We start from the raw sequence: 16,216 nt of genomic DNA, 5'->3' as shown, positions 1-16,216 counted from the left end.
GAATTACATGGCCATCGAAATGCGACAAGATATAGTTCCTCTCTGAAATGGTATATTCATCTCTAAAGGAATAAATAAAACCCTGTTGAAATGTTTCATAGATTCTTGTACATTTATTTCAGTTTTTATTCCAACAACAACTGCCGCACCAACAACCAGGAAGCCAACAACTGCCGCACCAACAACCAGGAAGCCAACAACTGCCGCACCAACAACCAGGAAGCCAACAACTGCCGCACCAACAACCAGGAAGCCAACAACTGCCGCACCAACAACCAGGAAGCCAACAACTGCCGCACCAACAACCAGGAAGCCAACAACTGCCGCACCAACAACCAGGAAGCCAACAACTGCCGCACCAACAACCAGGAAGCCAAAAACTGCCGCACCAACAACCAGGAAGCCAACAACTGCCGCACCAACCACTCCCCTACAGGGAAACTTTATTGGTAGGTTAACAGCAAAATCCATGCACCCGCAATGTTTTGTTTACAAAAGCTAAGTTGTTTATGCTCTTGATTAAACTGTGGGAATGAAAAATTCATAGGAAATATCGAGAGTTAAAGGCTCTAGCGCAACCGGCATGCTTTGCGACTATTTTTTCAAAACCAGTGTAATCTCGTACTGCATAATAATACAAAACACGATCAATTTCTCAAGACAGTTGCCGCTAAGCATGCCGGCTATGCAAGAGCCTTTAATGAGCTTTGAAATCAACCTCTCAGGGATGTATTCGATAACTCTGACGAGCTCTTTTGAAGAGCTTTTCCAGATTGCACGATGAAGGATAATAGGAGGGTAATGTTTCCAAGAAATTTTTAAACGATTCTTCCAAATATGTTCTCAACTGGATTACGTTTACTAGAATACCATTACTAGAAACCTAAAGAAAACAAAAGTCAGAAACCGGCCTCAACGATTTCAAAACGTATGATAATCTAAATAAACCATACTGATGTTAACTCAATTTTTCTTTTCAGATTTGATTTCTTGCGATTTCGAGTGTGGATGGTGCTCATTGAAGCAAAACAAATCAGATACGTTTGATTGGACGAGAGAAAATGGAGAAACTCCTTCATACTACACTGGGCCATCATCCGATCATACTACTGCCAAAGGTAAGCGAGGAACGAAAATTTATCCAAGCTCTTGTTACTCTTGCTGGGGGTCTGTCCTGGCGCTATTCTGCCTTGCTGAGTCTTTGCTTATAATCTTTCAAAGTGTTACATAGCCCTTGCTCTCAGAATTGGCTTGGGTTTTGTCCAGAATCTGCTAGGATTCTGTCTAGACTCTCCTAGGGCTCAGTCGGGGCTCTACCCAGACTAACTCTGGCTCTTCCTAGACTATGCTCGGGCTCTGCCTAGACTCTGCTCCGGCTCGATCCCGACTCTGCTTGGGCTCTGCCCCGACTCTGCACGGGCTCTGCCCCGACTCTGCTCGGTCTCTGCCCCGACTCTGCTCGGGCTTTGCCCAGAATTTGCTCGTGCTCTGACTAGACTCTGCTCGGGCTCTGCCTAGATATACTCTGCCAAGACCCTGCTCGTGCTCTGACTAGATCCTACTCGGGCTCTGCCCAGACTCTGCTTGGGCTCTGCGTGAACTCTGCTCGAGCTCTGCCCAGACCCTGCTCAGCCTTTGCCTAGACTCTGCTCGTGCTCTGACTAGAGCCTACTCGGCTCTGCCTAGATGTGCTCTGCCTAGATGTGCTCTGCCCAGAAGCTGCTTGGACTCTCTCCAGACCCTGCTCGGGCTCTGCCTAGACCATGAATGAGCTCTGCCTAAACCCTGGTCGAGCTTCGCCCAGACTCTGCTTAGGCTTTGCCTAAACTCTACTCGAGTTCTGCCTTGATATGCTCTGCCCTGACTCTGTTCGGGCTCTGCATAGACCCTGCTTGAGCTCTGCCTAATGCTTGGGCTCTCCTTAGACTCTGCTCGAGCTCTGCCTAGACCCTGGTCAAGCTTCGCCCAGACTCTGCTTAGGGATTGCCTAAACTCTGCTCGGGTTCTGTCTAGATATGTTCTGCCCAGACTCTGCTTTGGGCTCTGCCTAGACCCTGCTTGAGCTCTGTCCAGACTCTGCTCGTGCTCTGACTAGACCCTACTCGGGCTCTGCCTAGACTCTGTTCAGGCTCTCCCCAGACCGTGCGTAGGCTTTGCCTAGACTCTTCCCGGATTCTGCCTAGGCATTGCTTTATTTTAGAGTTGAATTACGGTGCATTTTTTATCTTTTTTTATTATGACAGGACAGTCTTGTCATATTTTTAATGCGATTCAAAGAAAACTGGAAAATCACTTTTCCTTTCAGATGGTTATTTTGTATTTACTGAGGCCTTGTATCCAAGAAGACCAAACCACAATGCAGTTCTTTCAACGCCTCTCATGGAATGGGATGGTCAACAGAGATGTATAGATTTCTATTACCATATGTTTGCTTTTGGTATCGGCTCCCTAGTAGTTACAGTTGACTTTGATGGTGTGTCGACTGAAATTTTTAGAAAAAACGGTAATCAAGGAAATCGCTGGAATCAAGGCCTAGCCACAATTGATATTCCCAACGGAAAGAAATTCAAGGTTGGTTTTATGAACTTCTCATTCACGCATTGTTCACTTTGATATGAGTCAAAACCTGTATTTTGTCATGTGGGCCTATTTTAGGTTTGCGGCTTCATGGCCTAGACTCTACTTTGCACCTACTGATTTGGCAATAGGTTATCTGCGGTTTAGAGGTTCAGCAAAAGGGGCGTCGTGCGCTTTTTGGTTTGAATTGGCATCAGTTTACAACCTTTAAGATCTTGATACGTTTCCAAAAAAATTATGCAATGAAGGTTTGGACTAACGCAACAGCTCCCTCTGTGAATCAGAGTGGAAACCATAAGAACTTGTCGTACAGTTACTTCTAGCAATGTTTCCCTTTTACTTACATGCGGATGATACGCTTTTTGTGCCACGGCATGTTTTGCCATCACGGTCACGTCTTTGAGCTTCATTTCATTTGGGATTGCGGCTATTCCAAAGTTACATGATGCATACTATTAAGTAATCTGACTTTTTCATTCTATGATGCATCGTCTCTTGCCTCCTTCCTCTGTCCATGTAACCATGACGTCACAGTTTCCACATTTGCCTCCCAACAGCTGGCGAGCGAAGACACATTGTTTCATCTATGATTTAAGCAGTAAATCGGTTTTTGCCTTTTAGGTCCACTTTGAAAATTTGAGAGGATATTCCTTTGCTGGAGATGTTGCCCTTGATGACGTCAGAGTTTGGAAAGGTGCCTGCCCAAGTGGAGCAGCGTCTACTCCGTGTAAGAAAACTGCTGTTAAAATAACCAGTTTTTTGTTATTGACTTAAGAGTTTTTTCGCAGATTTCGTAACTGTATATGATAGATGACCGACATTGTAATTCCTTGTTACTTTCGCTACCTTAGATTTCAGTCATTTAATTTCAGTCAAGGTCTAAACTCCGAAATCTGTGATCGACTACTCTAATTACAAATATGTTTATATATACGTGTGTGAATGTTGGTATTGGATGCCCTTACGTGTGTCTATCCCTGTTTATTTTTGTTCATTCGCATTACACTATTACCTTATTCTACGTGTTCCTAACTCAAATATAGAGACTTTTTACGAGAGATTTTTACGAGATATTTCTTGAGATTTCAAGACTCGCGTAAATTGAAAGGTAGGATGTCCTAGAGGTGGTATCTCCACCACGCAGGTCATTTTCAGTATTTTTATCTACAAGATGATTTTGGCGTCAGTATTAGTATATGGGAAGATAGAGGGGATAGGTAGCATGTTTTGAGCATAATTTCCCAAATCATTTTATTTAGGAGGGAATTGATTCGCTTTAATCAATAGAGTTCTAAAGTGATGACGTCACAAAATTCAATTTTTAGAATTTTTGAATAAGGATCCCATAATTTAAAATAGCATCATGAAATACCTCTAAATGTCCAAAATCAGTCAAATGTGTTTCGAATTGGCTGAGATATGGCCATATGTGCACTTGGCTTTTCCCCATCAAACCTCTGTATTTTGGTCTCTGTTCATAACTTCATAAACAGAGCCAAAATAACAGTGATTCGATAGAAAAACTCAAATCTTTCATTGGCCATATCTCACTCCAATTTTACATCTTTGACTGGTCTTGCATAATTGGAAGTATTGTTTGCATGGTGTTTTTTTGTGCTTTATGGATAGAATTAAAAAATTCTAAAAATAATTTTTTTCTAACGTCACAGTTAAGAACTCTATTGGATAATAACATATCCTGTATTCATTTAAATTCTTTGATATGGTCACTGAAAAATATAAGAAAGGTTAAATCTTTTGTCAGCTGTTTTGGCATGCCCCTTGGAGCGCAACGTAGGATTCTGCGATTGGACTCAGCCGACGAATGATGATGGGAATTGGCGGCTGAGACGGGCACGAGGTCCCCGTGGAGACGAGGCCAACGTTGACCAAAACGAGAATGATGATGAAGCTGGATATGAGGCAGACCCGCACCATCGTAGAATTGGACGTGGTCGTGGAGGACCAAGAGAGGCTATCTCTGGCCGAGGAGGTATGAAAAAGAATCATGTTTTTTCCTTATATTTCCTAAAAATGAGAGCGAACATTTTCGTTTTGAATAACACTAGGAGCTGTGTGATTAGGGTCTGTTCAGGGGTGCAAATTAGAAGGGCTGGGGGTGACACCCCCCCTTCAATACTTCCAACCAGTCGGTCCCAGCCATAGAAATAATTGTGAAAGGTCAGTCCTTTCTACGACATTGGGATTGAAACGTTATAGACAAGAGAGAATGTTGGTCCATTGATAAAACGAGAAATTGCGAAAAAGAGGAGAGCCCGGCCTCCGGGGCGTCGGTCCTGGCCAATATGTGGAGCTTTCTTGTTATTCGTTCTACACATTAGTGCAAAACATAGATGTATGGTTTGAAACGACTTTCTGGAAATGTTTTCTTATCTTGAACCTATGAGAGGCCCTCGGGGAGGAGGGGGTAACTTAATAGGTTTGACGTAAGGGGACGTGCTATTATTTAGGGGTACCTTTTTTCCAAGCAATGCGGAATTATGGGTATCAGTTTTTCAATTATGTGCGGAGGTATGGGTACCATTTGAAGAAATATGCAGAGTTATCGGTACCATTTTGGAAAAATATTGCAAAATCATCAAGAGGGACACTTGGAAGAAACAAAATGAATGTCCAGTTAGAAATTTGTAGAAGTAATAAAATTAATGTCTAGTTAGTTTAAAAACTCTTTAGACTAAGTAAGGTTGCCCTTCGAAAAGGTGCTAGATTTTACTCTCTTATCAACTTTAACTGCATCTAAAATATAAATTTTACCAGGATTTTATCAGATCAGCAGTGCAGTCAGCCCAACAAATTTTCCAGCATCTAAAGTTATGTGCCATGCTAATTTAGAGTTTGATCAGGAGTCAAAAACTTTCAAACTGCCGGAGCCAGAGCTGGAAGCTCTTAAAGAGACAGTTTCCGAAAATGCAAATAAAAATGGTGTGCAAACAACCAGGATTACACAACATAAAAGGGCTGAGAGTGTCAATATCTATTTTAATGGAACATTTCTTGAAATTGTAGAGCCAAGCACCAACTTTGATGGGACTTGTAGATTCCAAAGGACAAGGACCACAATAAACCATTTGCATTAAGGGAAACCAATCATGTAAAAGGTTACAAGAGTAACTTTGATTTGATGCCTGTCAGGCATTAGCCAATGAGATAACAGAAACCTTATTGTTGCATGTCAGCACAGTTTTTGCACTTTCTTGGATTACATAATGAATTGGATTGCTATATTGTGAACACCTGACTTACACCAATGGGTTCCCTAAATGCTCTTGGACTTGAGTGATTGGCGTGTAATGTTAACATTTTAGAACAAAAGACATTCAAAAGTTGTTTGAAGTTTTTGTTGTGTCTTGAAAAGTGTTCTGTGTCTTGCGGAATTCGGGTAGACTTTTACTCATTTTTGCGGAATTATGGGTCACATTTTCCAGACATGTGCGGAATTATGGGTCTAAATTTTGAACCAAAATGGCACGTCTCCGTCCAAAACTAGGCTTAGTTATAAAAGTTGGGTTCATTTAGTTTTAGCTTTGCATGTCTTTTGTTTTAGCATTATTTCTTGTTGTCTAATGCACCTACGTTCGTGAGAGTGACTTGAGATAACAAAAGGGCTAAAGTAGGAAGATTCAATTAAACAGCGGAATTGCCTGGTTATTAGCATACTAGGCGGCCAGCAGAGCCAAAGGAGACGCCTTGAAATTCAAATTTTTCCAGTGGAGCATGCCTCCGGAACCCGCTAGTAAAATCATCCTCAGCACATGTTCCTGTGCCCTTTAGTGCGGTATCCTTCACTTCATACAAAAGACCTGTAGTTTTTACTTTTGTTACATGCATGTTTTCAAAAAGAAACAAGTTTCGCGCACACGCAAAAGGTCAATGTTTCATCTATTGTCCTTTTGTTCCCCTCAAAATACTAAATGCCTACAACAGTTCCGCATTTTTACTAAATGCAAAGAAAACGAATTACCCATTTTACCACAGTGCAAGGTCTCTTGTCATGTCCTCAAATGTAGTCTTCATCTATTTTTATTTTGGTTTGTAGAGTCGGTCCATTTGGTGCGCGAGTCGGTCCTGACATAAATTTTTTCAATTTGCACCCCTGGGTCTACCATTCTAGTCGTAAACGAGGGGGTTAAAGCCAGCAGTTCTCCGACTCTCCGTAATTCCAGGCGTAGGAATCCCGAGTTGTGGTCTCATCGTGAGGAAGGACCTGAAACTTCTCAGTGTCAAAAAACCACATCCGAAAGCTAAGTAATAGCAACTGCAAATAAGTACGCTAATAGCGAGTGATTAGAAATTAATGATTTAGCGAAAATGAATTGAAAATTTTTTTCATTTTTAACTGTATTGTTAGGTAATGTTGCTTTCTTTGTAGATTTTTTCGCGTTCTTCCGTGGTGGTTGGCAATATAACACAGAAACAGCCGTTCTGAGAAGTAAGCAAATCACTTCTTCGGAAACATCATGCTTGCGATTCTTTGCTCACATGCATGGCAAAAATATTGGAAGTCTCTCAGTAAAAAGGACGGCTGCTTTCGGACAGACAGAACTTTTGAAGTTGTCAGGAAATCAGGGTAATCGATGGTTTGAAGCTGAAGTTAACATTCCTGCTGGCTCCAATTTCAAGGTACCAGTAGTTTTTAGCAACTACTAATAAGTTTTTAGAGAAAAGCGTTAAAAAGTTTCTTTTACAGATCATAACCCACTTTTTGAACCGAGGGGCAATTCACTCTTGCAAATACAGTGGTGGCGCCAGAGGGGGGGCAGGGGGGGCTACAGCCCCCCCCGTCGGAGGAGGCTAGCCCCTCCGTCGGAAGATAAATTATGCTTGAATTTTTTTTGTCGGAGCGAATTTTTTAAGTTTTGGCGGAAATAGAAATTTCTAAAAGGACTGTTATCAGAATTCAGGAAGCTCATCCCAAAACAACTCATCGACACATCAATTTCATGGTAAATAATAATCTGTTATAAGAGGTCTGTTCCTATAAAGTTACGTTGTGTTCCAGTTTTCCTTAAGTTCAGTTGGTTGCTTTTTATTTAAATTCATACTTTCCAAAGATAGGCCCTACTTGAATTGGCAACGTTTGATGAGTTGTAAAGATTTAGAGTAGTTTTAAGCTTATCTAGAGGCAGCTTTCAAAAAAAATTTCCAGGGACGCCGGAGAAGGGGGGCGCGGGGGGGCAAGCGCCCCTCCTGCCCTTTGCTAGGAGGGGCAAGGGAGGGGGCAAACGTGCCCTTAGTAATATGTCAAAAAACGTAGTAAAAAACACGATTACACCATTTTGATAGCATTTTTAGCCAATCTAATGGGTGTAGCCACCAAAATTTTCCCGGGGGAGTACCCCCGGACCCCCCGAATTTTCGGCTCGCAACGCTCGCCTTCGGTCTCCAGTACCCTTACAATTCCTTGTCGCCCCCTAGCCCTATCGTTCTCTAAAAAAATTAGCCCCTCCGTCGGAAGTGCTAGCCCCTTTGTCGGAGGAAACCTAGCGCCACCACTGTGCAAATAGCGTACGATATTTCTCTAAAACAAAAGGATTTCTGGGGATTTTGAAACTTTGTTCAAGATTGCATTTTACAGTAGCTCAGCCTCGGCTTGTTCTTAATTATTTCTTAATTTTAACAATTTTGAAGCTCGTGCTCTCAAAAGAGTGCAAGTCAACTCGATTTCTAGTATAGAAAGGAAATTTTTTACCAACTGCAGACTGATAATAATAATAATAATACATTTTTTACTGTTAGTTTGACAATAGTGTGAATGTTAATAAACACTAACATGAAGCAATTTAAGAGATTGCATTATGGAAGTCATCGACTGCATGCGTTACAGGCGCATTGATCTTCGAAGTACCAATCTTTTATAAGAACTTCTAATTGACTTGCATTTTGGATGATTTTGTTTCATTTGGAAAAGAATTCCAAATCTTTGGACCCAAGAAAATTATAGTTGATATCATATCGGTAATGGCGAAAACGTAATTTCAACCTGAACGTTTCCATGATTTGCATCTTAAATGACCGTCTATTGTAAGATTTTCACGAGTAAGATTTTAATGAAGCATCTTCAAGTAAGCCATATTTCCAACTATTATGTTTCACACAAATTCCCAACAATTTCAGATTGAGATAACTGCCAAACAAAGCAGAAGAGCCACCATTGCAGTCGATGAGATCTCCGTTAGCCCTGGCAAATGCCCTTTCCCAAAGAGTAAGTGTTGCAAATAGATTTTTTCTATCGTCAATGATTTTGATTGTATAGCAAATGTACGTATATTTTTACTCTAATACAGCTGTAACAAGAGCACAGAAACAGCAAGGCCACCCCGTCAATACATCTAAAAAACAATACTTCTTAAAGAGACCAAGATGAGAAAGGCTTTTAATATGTGAGGTAACCCCCCATCTTCTATTATGCAAATGAAACTCAGACATAACTATGCATACTCTTTGTTTCAAAGGCATGGAGGGAGCTGCCTCACATATTAGAAGACTTTCTCCTGTTCATCTCCCTAACATGAAGAATTGATAAGCTCTTTAGCATTTATAAGCTTTAACCCACCACCCCCCTCCCCCCTTCCAAGACCTTTAAGCTCTACAGTCCTGTTTCAGAGAGAATTTGGTTTTTGCATGGAAGTACTTGCTTGTGTCAAACGTCCAAGTCATTTTCGATGATATAATATTTAGGCATTTTATGCCGTGTTCACCCACAATAACTGATGTCGGATGCTTAAAAAAGCCCTATTAAAGCGAGGCTTTCAAGTTAGAATTAGCCAATCACAGAGGGCTGCCTTTAATATCTTGCTATCTTTATAGATTTGTTCGACTGTGACTTCAGCTTTGGATCTTGTGGCTTGAAACAGGTGGATCACGACGATTGTGACTGGAGCATTGTCTCAGCCAACGGAGGTGTGTAGCGTGCACTAGTATAGTGGAAAGCCTTGTGATGTATAATTTCCGAACAAATCTTATAAATTTTCCTTGAAATCTAAGCTTTGAACGTTTGCATACGTCCAGTTTCTCTATTTTTCTCTCGATCTTTTTCGTTTCTTCCTTCTTACCCATGAAGTTGTTTTCCATTAAAATAACTTTTCCTGTAAGTGTTTTTTATGTGTATTCAGATTTATAAGACCCAGCCAATTTGAATTTCAATGTATGCCTTGTGTCTGTTGATATCGTGCATATAATTCATAACCTTAAAAAGTTCAAAATTTATTGTTGGAATGCAACATGTGCACTCAGTATGATCTGCAAATGTTTTGGTTTTGTGTCCCTCTTTAATGTTGGGGGGCCAGTTCCGCCTGCCCCCCTCTTGCTAGCCCCTGTATAGTGAGATGAAAAATTTTTATGATAGGCTCCAATTTTGACTTATTATCAGAATTTATTAAACGAATATATCATATTAGGAAAAATAAACCTTTTCACTTTTTAGGTAAAGCGTTACATTGGGATGTCAATAGATGTCAAGTTGGTTTCTTTGGCCATGGCCGCTCTAAGCCTAAACGGGACTTTTACGGTGAAGAATATATCGCTCTGCTAGAAAGAGATATTAGTGTCCCTAAACGTGGTGGGTGCATAACCATCGATTTCCATCTTGGTGCTAATGATGTTTGTGAGCTGCAAGCGACATTGACCTCAAGCTCGCATTATGATGACCATAGGATCTACTACAGAAAGGCCAAGAGTCGGAGAGAGAAACCTCAGAAGGCTTTCATAACAATCCCACCCTCAAGAGGAGGATGTTCACAGAAAATGGTATGTTCAATACTCACGTTTTACAAAAATTGGGGGGGGCGTGGACTTTATTTGTTACTTGTATCCATATTTAATGCCTGCCGGTGAAATTGCAGCCCTCGCACGTCAGCTATAAAGCAAAATATTTATAGCCATGGATTTGTGGCAGGACTAGGCCAGGCAGCTCTAAACTCTATAATATAAAAGGCAGTCTATCCCCTCAATGATTGGCTAATATGGACAATTGGTCTTCCCGCCTCGCTGCTGGCTTTGTAAGGACTAGATACGGCAATAGGCGATGTTTCAAAACTACGATCGAAAAGCTTTGGGGAATGGCAAGAAGATTTAATTGCTGGAGTTGAATAATGATAGTGGAAGCATTTCCTTTCTCTGTTGACAAATCTGTCGCTCAACCCAAACAGAGAACAATATTTTTTAAGCCATAGCTTCACTTCAACGGGAACACAGCCATTTGATTCAAAAGCTCTGGAATCAAAGTTGTCTCTGATTGGCTTAAAACTTTTAATTATCGATCAAGCTCAACGATGCGTGAATTTCGCTCCCGTGAAAATAAAGTTGAGCTCAATAGGGGACAGATTGCCTTCAAACTTGAAGGTCTTTGAGCTTTGGAATTATTGCTTAGTGTGTTGTTCTTCTCATGCCTTCCGAATGACCTCGCCTTGGCATGCATCCGTTTAGAATTCGAGAGGGCTGGTAATAATTTCAAATGGCGAGACATTCAAGTCATTCTGTTGTTCCACTAGACTTGAATTAGCTTTTATCTTGTAGCTATTTTTATACGCCTATTTTGAATAAATAGATAATAATAATAATGGAAACTTTTCAGTTAAAAGTACAATTACAAATCTCACTATTACAAGGTAATTTGTAACTGGCTAGCCTGTGTTTACAAAATAAAAACTATTACAATCGTAGTAATTAGAAAAGAAAAAAAATGTTAAAAGGGGAGTAGTTCTGAATTAGTCCATGTTTTGTTTCTACAGCAGAATATATAGTTTTTGGGCGAATGGAGAATAATAATAATAATGGGACTTTTAAACATGGGACTTTTAAACATGGGACTTTTCCATTCAAACAGAAATAAGAATTGACCATAACAAGCCTGATCTAGTCCTACTGGATAAGAAAGGAAGAACATGCTATATTATTGATGTGGCATGTCCTTTTGACACAAGAGTTGAAAAGAAGAAGAAGGAAAAGTTTGAGCACTATACAGATCTGTTGAAGTATGAACTTTTGAAGGTTTGGAACAGAGAAATAACAAAAGTATACATAATACCAATTGTCATTGGTGCGCTAGGAATAGTCACGAAGAATGTTGCAAAGTATCTTGAAAAGATCGACTTTAAACCTGGTTTAGATCCTCTGCAAAAAGTTTGTTAGTTGGGCACTGCTAGAATAATGAGAAAAGTTTTGGATTGCAGCAAATAGGACGAAATAGATAGCTGGAAAAGAAAGACTGGTTTGCATGGAAGACTAAAGATCTATTATCTTAAGCCACCGGAGGTGGCCTGATCATAGACAAAACACTGGTATACCATCATGACCATGAGAAGAGTTGAATAATAATAATGGAAACTTTTCATTTTGAATTCCTGTTAAAACTACAATTACAAATCTCACTATTACAAGGTAATTTGTAACTGGCTAGCCTGTGTTTACAAAATAAAAACTATTACATCGTAGTAATGAGAAAAAAAAAATTGTTAAAAGGGGTGTAGCTCTGGATTAGTCCAAGTTTTGTTTCTACAGCAGAATATATAGTATGTGGTGCGAATGGAGATGCTTGTAAGTTTGGAGATGAGGTAGCGTTTCTGTTGATGATCAATGGACAAAGAGTCACACATGTCGATGAATGAGCTACAGGAGTCGCCAAAAATACCAAGTGAACTGATGGAAAGATTGACAAACGAGACTGACTTAAACTGACGTTTTAAGTCAGATACGAGGGTGGCATATTTCCCTGACTTACAAATAATAATAATAATAATAATAATAATAATAATAATAATAATAATAATAATAATAATAATAATAATAATAATGGAAACATTTCATTTTCAATTCAACTTAAACTACAATTACAAATCTCACTATTACAAGGTAATTTGCAATTGGCTAGCCTGGTTTTACAAGAAAAAACTATAACAGTCGTAAGTCAAAGGAAAAACTGAGAAAAAAAAATTAAAACAACTAAAGTTAAAAAGGATGTAATTCCGGGTTTGTCCATGGCTTATTTTTGCAACAAAATATGCATAATAATAATAAAAATAATAATAATAATGTTGTATTGTTGGTTCCTACTTATGTTATGAGCAGTTCTTTAATACCATTAGTGATTCATAGATCGTTTTCAACATTACTCAATTTTTATTAAACAGCTATTTTATGGGGGTATTCAACGGCTCCCTGATCGTTGGGATAAGAAAACACCAACGTTTACCCAACATTTATCTCTTATTTTTCGTTTCAGATTGAGTTCCATGCAACAATGAAGGCAGGGTATCGGCGCCACTGTCGTAGTGTGTTCATTGATAGAATTTCCTTCAGAGAGGGTATTTGTGGCAACGTTTGAGAAAGAAATCGACTTTACAATGCACCAGATGACGTCATTACAATGCACCAGATGATGTCATTACAATTTTTTAAATTTTTTACTGAAATGATCTTTTTTAATTGTTTTAGCATTTAATTAACATTTTTTAGTATTTTAATTATTTGTGAGCTCGCTAATGCTTTTTTACTGCTTAACTGAATTTTGAGGCCTGAACAGTTGTTGTCTTTGCATGTTTTTTCTGACAATTTATCCATACCATGCTGACAGAAAAGTGGCTATAATATCACTTTCAAGAAAATTTTGATTTTGAATTGTTTTGGAATCACTTAATAACAGCTTTAACCGCCGTGAAGGCATATATTCTTGGTTATTTCCTGGTTATGTTACTTTGATGGTAACACACACCAATTGATACGTATGGAGGCAAGTAAATTTAGTCAGACAGGCTTGCCCCTAAGATTCAATCTCTTTGTTTTTCGATAAGTTGATGAAAAAGTGAACATAAAACTAGAGTTATATCTTCCTAGACAGTTTGTTTCTTTTCCACTAAAATTTCTTATCTTCAAGCTCATTGACACTATGTTTCTTAGATGTTTAAATTCAAAGATTTTCCGACAAATTTTGAACTAAAGCACACTTTAAACATTTCCGATTAATCTACCAACATCAAAAAAATTTCAGACCAATTCCTGGTCTTATCGTATCTATTGATAATTCATAGTCAGGTAGTTTGTGATGGGATTGCTACCTAATCCCCAGTTTTTCTTTACTAGACAGAGAAGTCTCTGAAAGACTGAGGGTAAAACTGTGTGAGGATATATAGTATATGAACAAAATCGTCCACATGTATGTCTTTGTTGGTGAATCTTGCTTTTGGCGTGACCTTTCAAAACAACAAGCCCCCAGCCCCCTTCCATAATCTGCATTTTTTGAAAGCCACTGGTCATAGCCCATATTTCCGTGAAGTCTCTGAGTTAATTTTGAAACGCCATGCAACTATCAATTTCGTGAGAAACCTTCCTTTTTTAACTCTTTTAGCCACAACATATGTTCAGCCACAAAATATACAAACGCTATTGGTCTGCTTATACCAGTGAAAGTATCTACAAAGCCTGCAAAAAGTACTCGGAACACCCAGCAATTTGTGTCTCATTCCTTTTCCAAAAAAAGTTACCACTTCCGCCCCCTGCCCCCTGCCCCCTAGAACAATGTTTATAGAATAGACAAATATTATAAAAGATTCACAAGAGAAGGTAATTCCTAATTCCTTTAGAGAGGCTCTTCCTATTTGACCTTACACACTGACGTCAGTGTTACAAGACCTTTGGCAAGCATTGTAATTTTCTTGCGTATGTCTAGATTCATGAAGATGAACAGTTGTGGATTTTCCTTAAAGGCAGTCTGTCCCCTATTGTGTTCTCAATTTTATTTTCACGGGAGTGAAATTCACCCACCAGTGAGCTTGATCGATAATTAAACGATTTAAACCAATCAGAGACAACTTTGATTCCAGTGCTTTTGAATCAAATTGCTGTGTTCCCGTTGTAGTGAAGCCTAGAAAAACTTGGTTCCCTGTTTGGTTTCTGCGACAGCTATGTCAAAAGGAAAAACAAATGCTTCCATGATCATCATTCAATTCCATTAATTAAATCTTCTTTCCATTTTCGATAGCCTTTTTCTCGCAGTTAGAAATGTCGTCCACTACCACAGCTAGGCCAGCCAAAGCGAGCAGCGTAATCCGTTAAGGCAGGATAAGCTATTGTTCACTTTAGCCAATCATTGAGGAGACAGATTGCATGTAAGCATGCTCTCTCGTCCCAATAGTGTTTACCCGAGAGAAATAAATATTGCTATTGCATGCCATGTTCATTGTTTTCAATAACCATAGTTGAGTTGTATGCAATACTTTTGTGACTCTTGGGGATTTGATATAAGAAGAGTGCTTGTTTCTACTTCCCTAAAGGGCTAACGAAGTTCAAAGCTATAAACACGTTAACACTGCTAGCCGCGCCATATTGAAGCAAGGCTTGACCAGTGTTAAACATGGCACAGCTTAGGCGCACAAAAATGCCATTGGGGGCATTCAGTGCTATCTTAGCCTGTTTATGCTTGCAATGCTTTGGCATTCCGTTAGAAGAGAACACACTTGAAGAGTTAGGTAAAAACTTCGACAATAACGTGAAGGTTAGTATTCTCTGTTTTTTAGTATTCTCTGCGATATCAATAAAGTAAATGTAAGCACTGCATTTGCTGTCCGTCAAATGACCAGCCTTTGTGATGGCTGTTTTATCGGCGAAAAAATTATCAGGCATAGTTTTAAAGTGATTTATTTGCTTTTAGCCGTAGTTCGTGATTTTGAACCAGTGAGAGTTTTGAGTTCATTGTTGATGCTTGAATAACTTTGCAATCTTGGGGATGTAAATTTTATTGGTCGAAAGAAACTTGTCAATCAAGAACCTACCAATCAGCAAGCACCTTTTGCCTGAACATCTGGTACCTGATATGTGCAAGATGATTTCGCCATATTAGGTGCTAGCCGTGCTGTTGACTAAGTTTGCGCTTCCGCTGCTTCATAGCTGACTTCCAAACCAACATTTGCTGGATTTTTATTTCACTTCAATCGTAAGTCTTTCGCGATAAGAATAAATGACAGATTAAATGATAATTACTAAAGCTTCGAAATTTGAGGCGGAATATGCAAGGGCACTTCTTGAGACTAGGACTATGGCACCTTCTGTGACTAGGCCCACTGATGCTAACTAACCCCTAGTCTGTGAATGTTTTTTAGGCGTACCAAGCAAATCATTATATCTCTCTCTGGTAACTCGCTGTTTTTCTGTTCTTTTCAGAAGAAACAATTTGCTTTTAATTAATCAAGTTGTTGGGGGTATAGGGGAGAAAATAATTTTATCATAAATTAGCGGCGATATATTGTAATTTGTCACTAGTGCGACAGCTTTGGAACTTCTTATACTCGAAGTAGGGTATTTAATAGGAGATTTAAGAGCACAGTAAACATGCTTTGTTTTAGCCGCTTACTGGTCCGAAGATATAGAGAACAGAAATGAAGATGACGAAGAAATCGAAACGCTGTCTATAGATGATTCACATTCTGATAAAGGTATTGTTAAATCAACTTCTTAGCTTTGTAATGATCATGTAATGATATAAGAGAACTAGCTTAATTGAGAGAAATAAGCAACCGTTTGTTTTTCCGAATAGACAAAAGCAACCGCTCTGTAGTTTGTGGAATTTTACGATTCTTATGATGATAATAATAACGATAAGTGTTTCGTACCCAAAGCGTAAATCGAT

The 16,216-nt window shown here is 39.3% G+C and overlaps 2 protein-coding genes across 13 annotated transcripts in view; both read left to right on the top strand.

The window, feature by feature from the left end:
• LOC135688706 (uncharacterized) overlaps window positions 1-13,114 on the top strand; it is a 50,823-nt gene extending 37,709 nt beyond the window's left edge. For all 12 annotated transcript variants that reach the window (XM_089109904.1, XM_089109903.1, XM_089109900.1 and 9 more), the window contains 10 exons: window positions 123-449; window positions 981-1,118; window positions 2,306-2,571; window positions 3,199-3,304; window positions 4,343-4,570; window positions 6,968-7,218; window positions 8,713-8,800; window positions 9,406-9,498; window positions 10,022-10,344; window positions 12,818-13,114. In XM_089109904.1, the coding sequence (XP_088966030.1) occupies window positions 123-449; window positions 981-1,118; window positions 2,306-2,571; window positions 3,199-3,304; window positions 4,343-4,570; window positions 6,968-7,218; window positions 8,713-8,800; window positions 9,406-9,498; window positions 10,022-10,344; window positions 12,818-12,919 (1,922 nt within the window). In that variant the 3' untranslated portion in view covers window positions 12,920-13,114. The remainder of the gene's footprint in view (window positions 1-122; window positions 450-980; window positions 1,119-2,305; window positions 2,572-3,198; window positions 3,305-4,342; window positions 4,571-6,967; window positions 7,219-8,712; window positions 8,801-9,405; window positions 9,499-10,021; window positions 10,345-12,817) is intronic.
• Window positions 13,115-14,660: 1,546 nt separating this feature from the next.
• LOC135688715 (ornithine decarboxylase) overlaps window positions 14,661-16,216 on the top strand; it is a 28,147-nt gene continuing 26,591 nt past the window's right edge. The window contains exon 1 of the mRNA XM_065205675.2: window positions 14,661-16,022. The gene's annotated coding sequence lies outside the window, so the exon portion shown is untranslated. The remainder of the gene's footprint in view (window positions 16,023-16,216) is intronic.

Source organism: Rhopilema esculentum, chromosome 9 (genome assembly GCF_057945365.1).
Source record: "Rhopilema esculentum isolate cy_ngs chromosome 9, ASM5794536v1, whole genome shotgun sequence".
In the NCBI taxonomy this organism is placed as follows: Eukaryota; Metazoa; Cnidaria; class Scyphozoa; order Rhizostomeae; family Rhizostomatidae; genus Rhopilema; species Rhopilema esculentum.
This window is presented reverse-complemented; position numbering and strand designations above follow the sequence as displayed.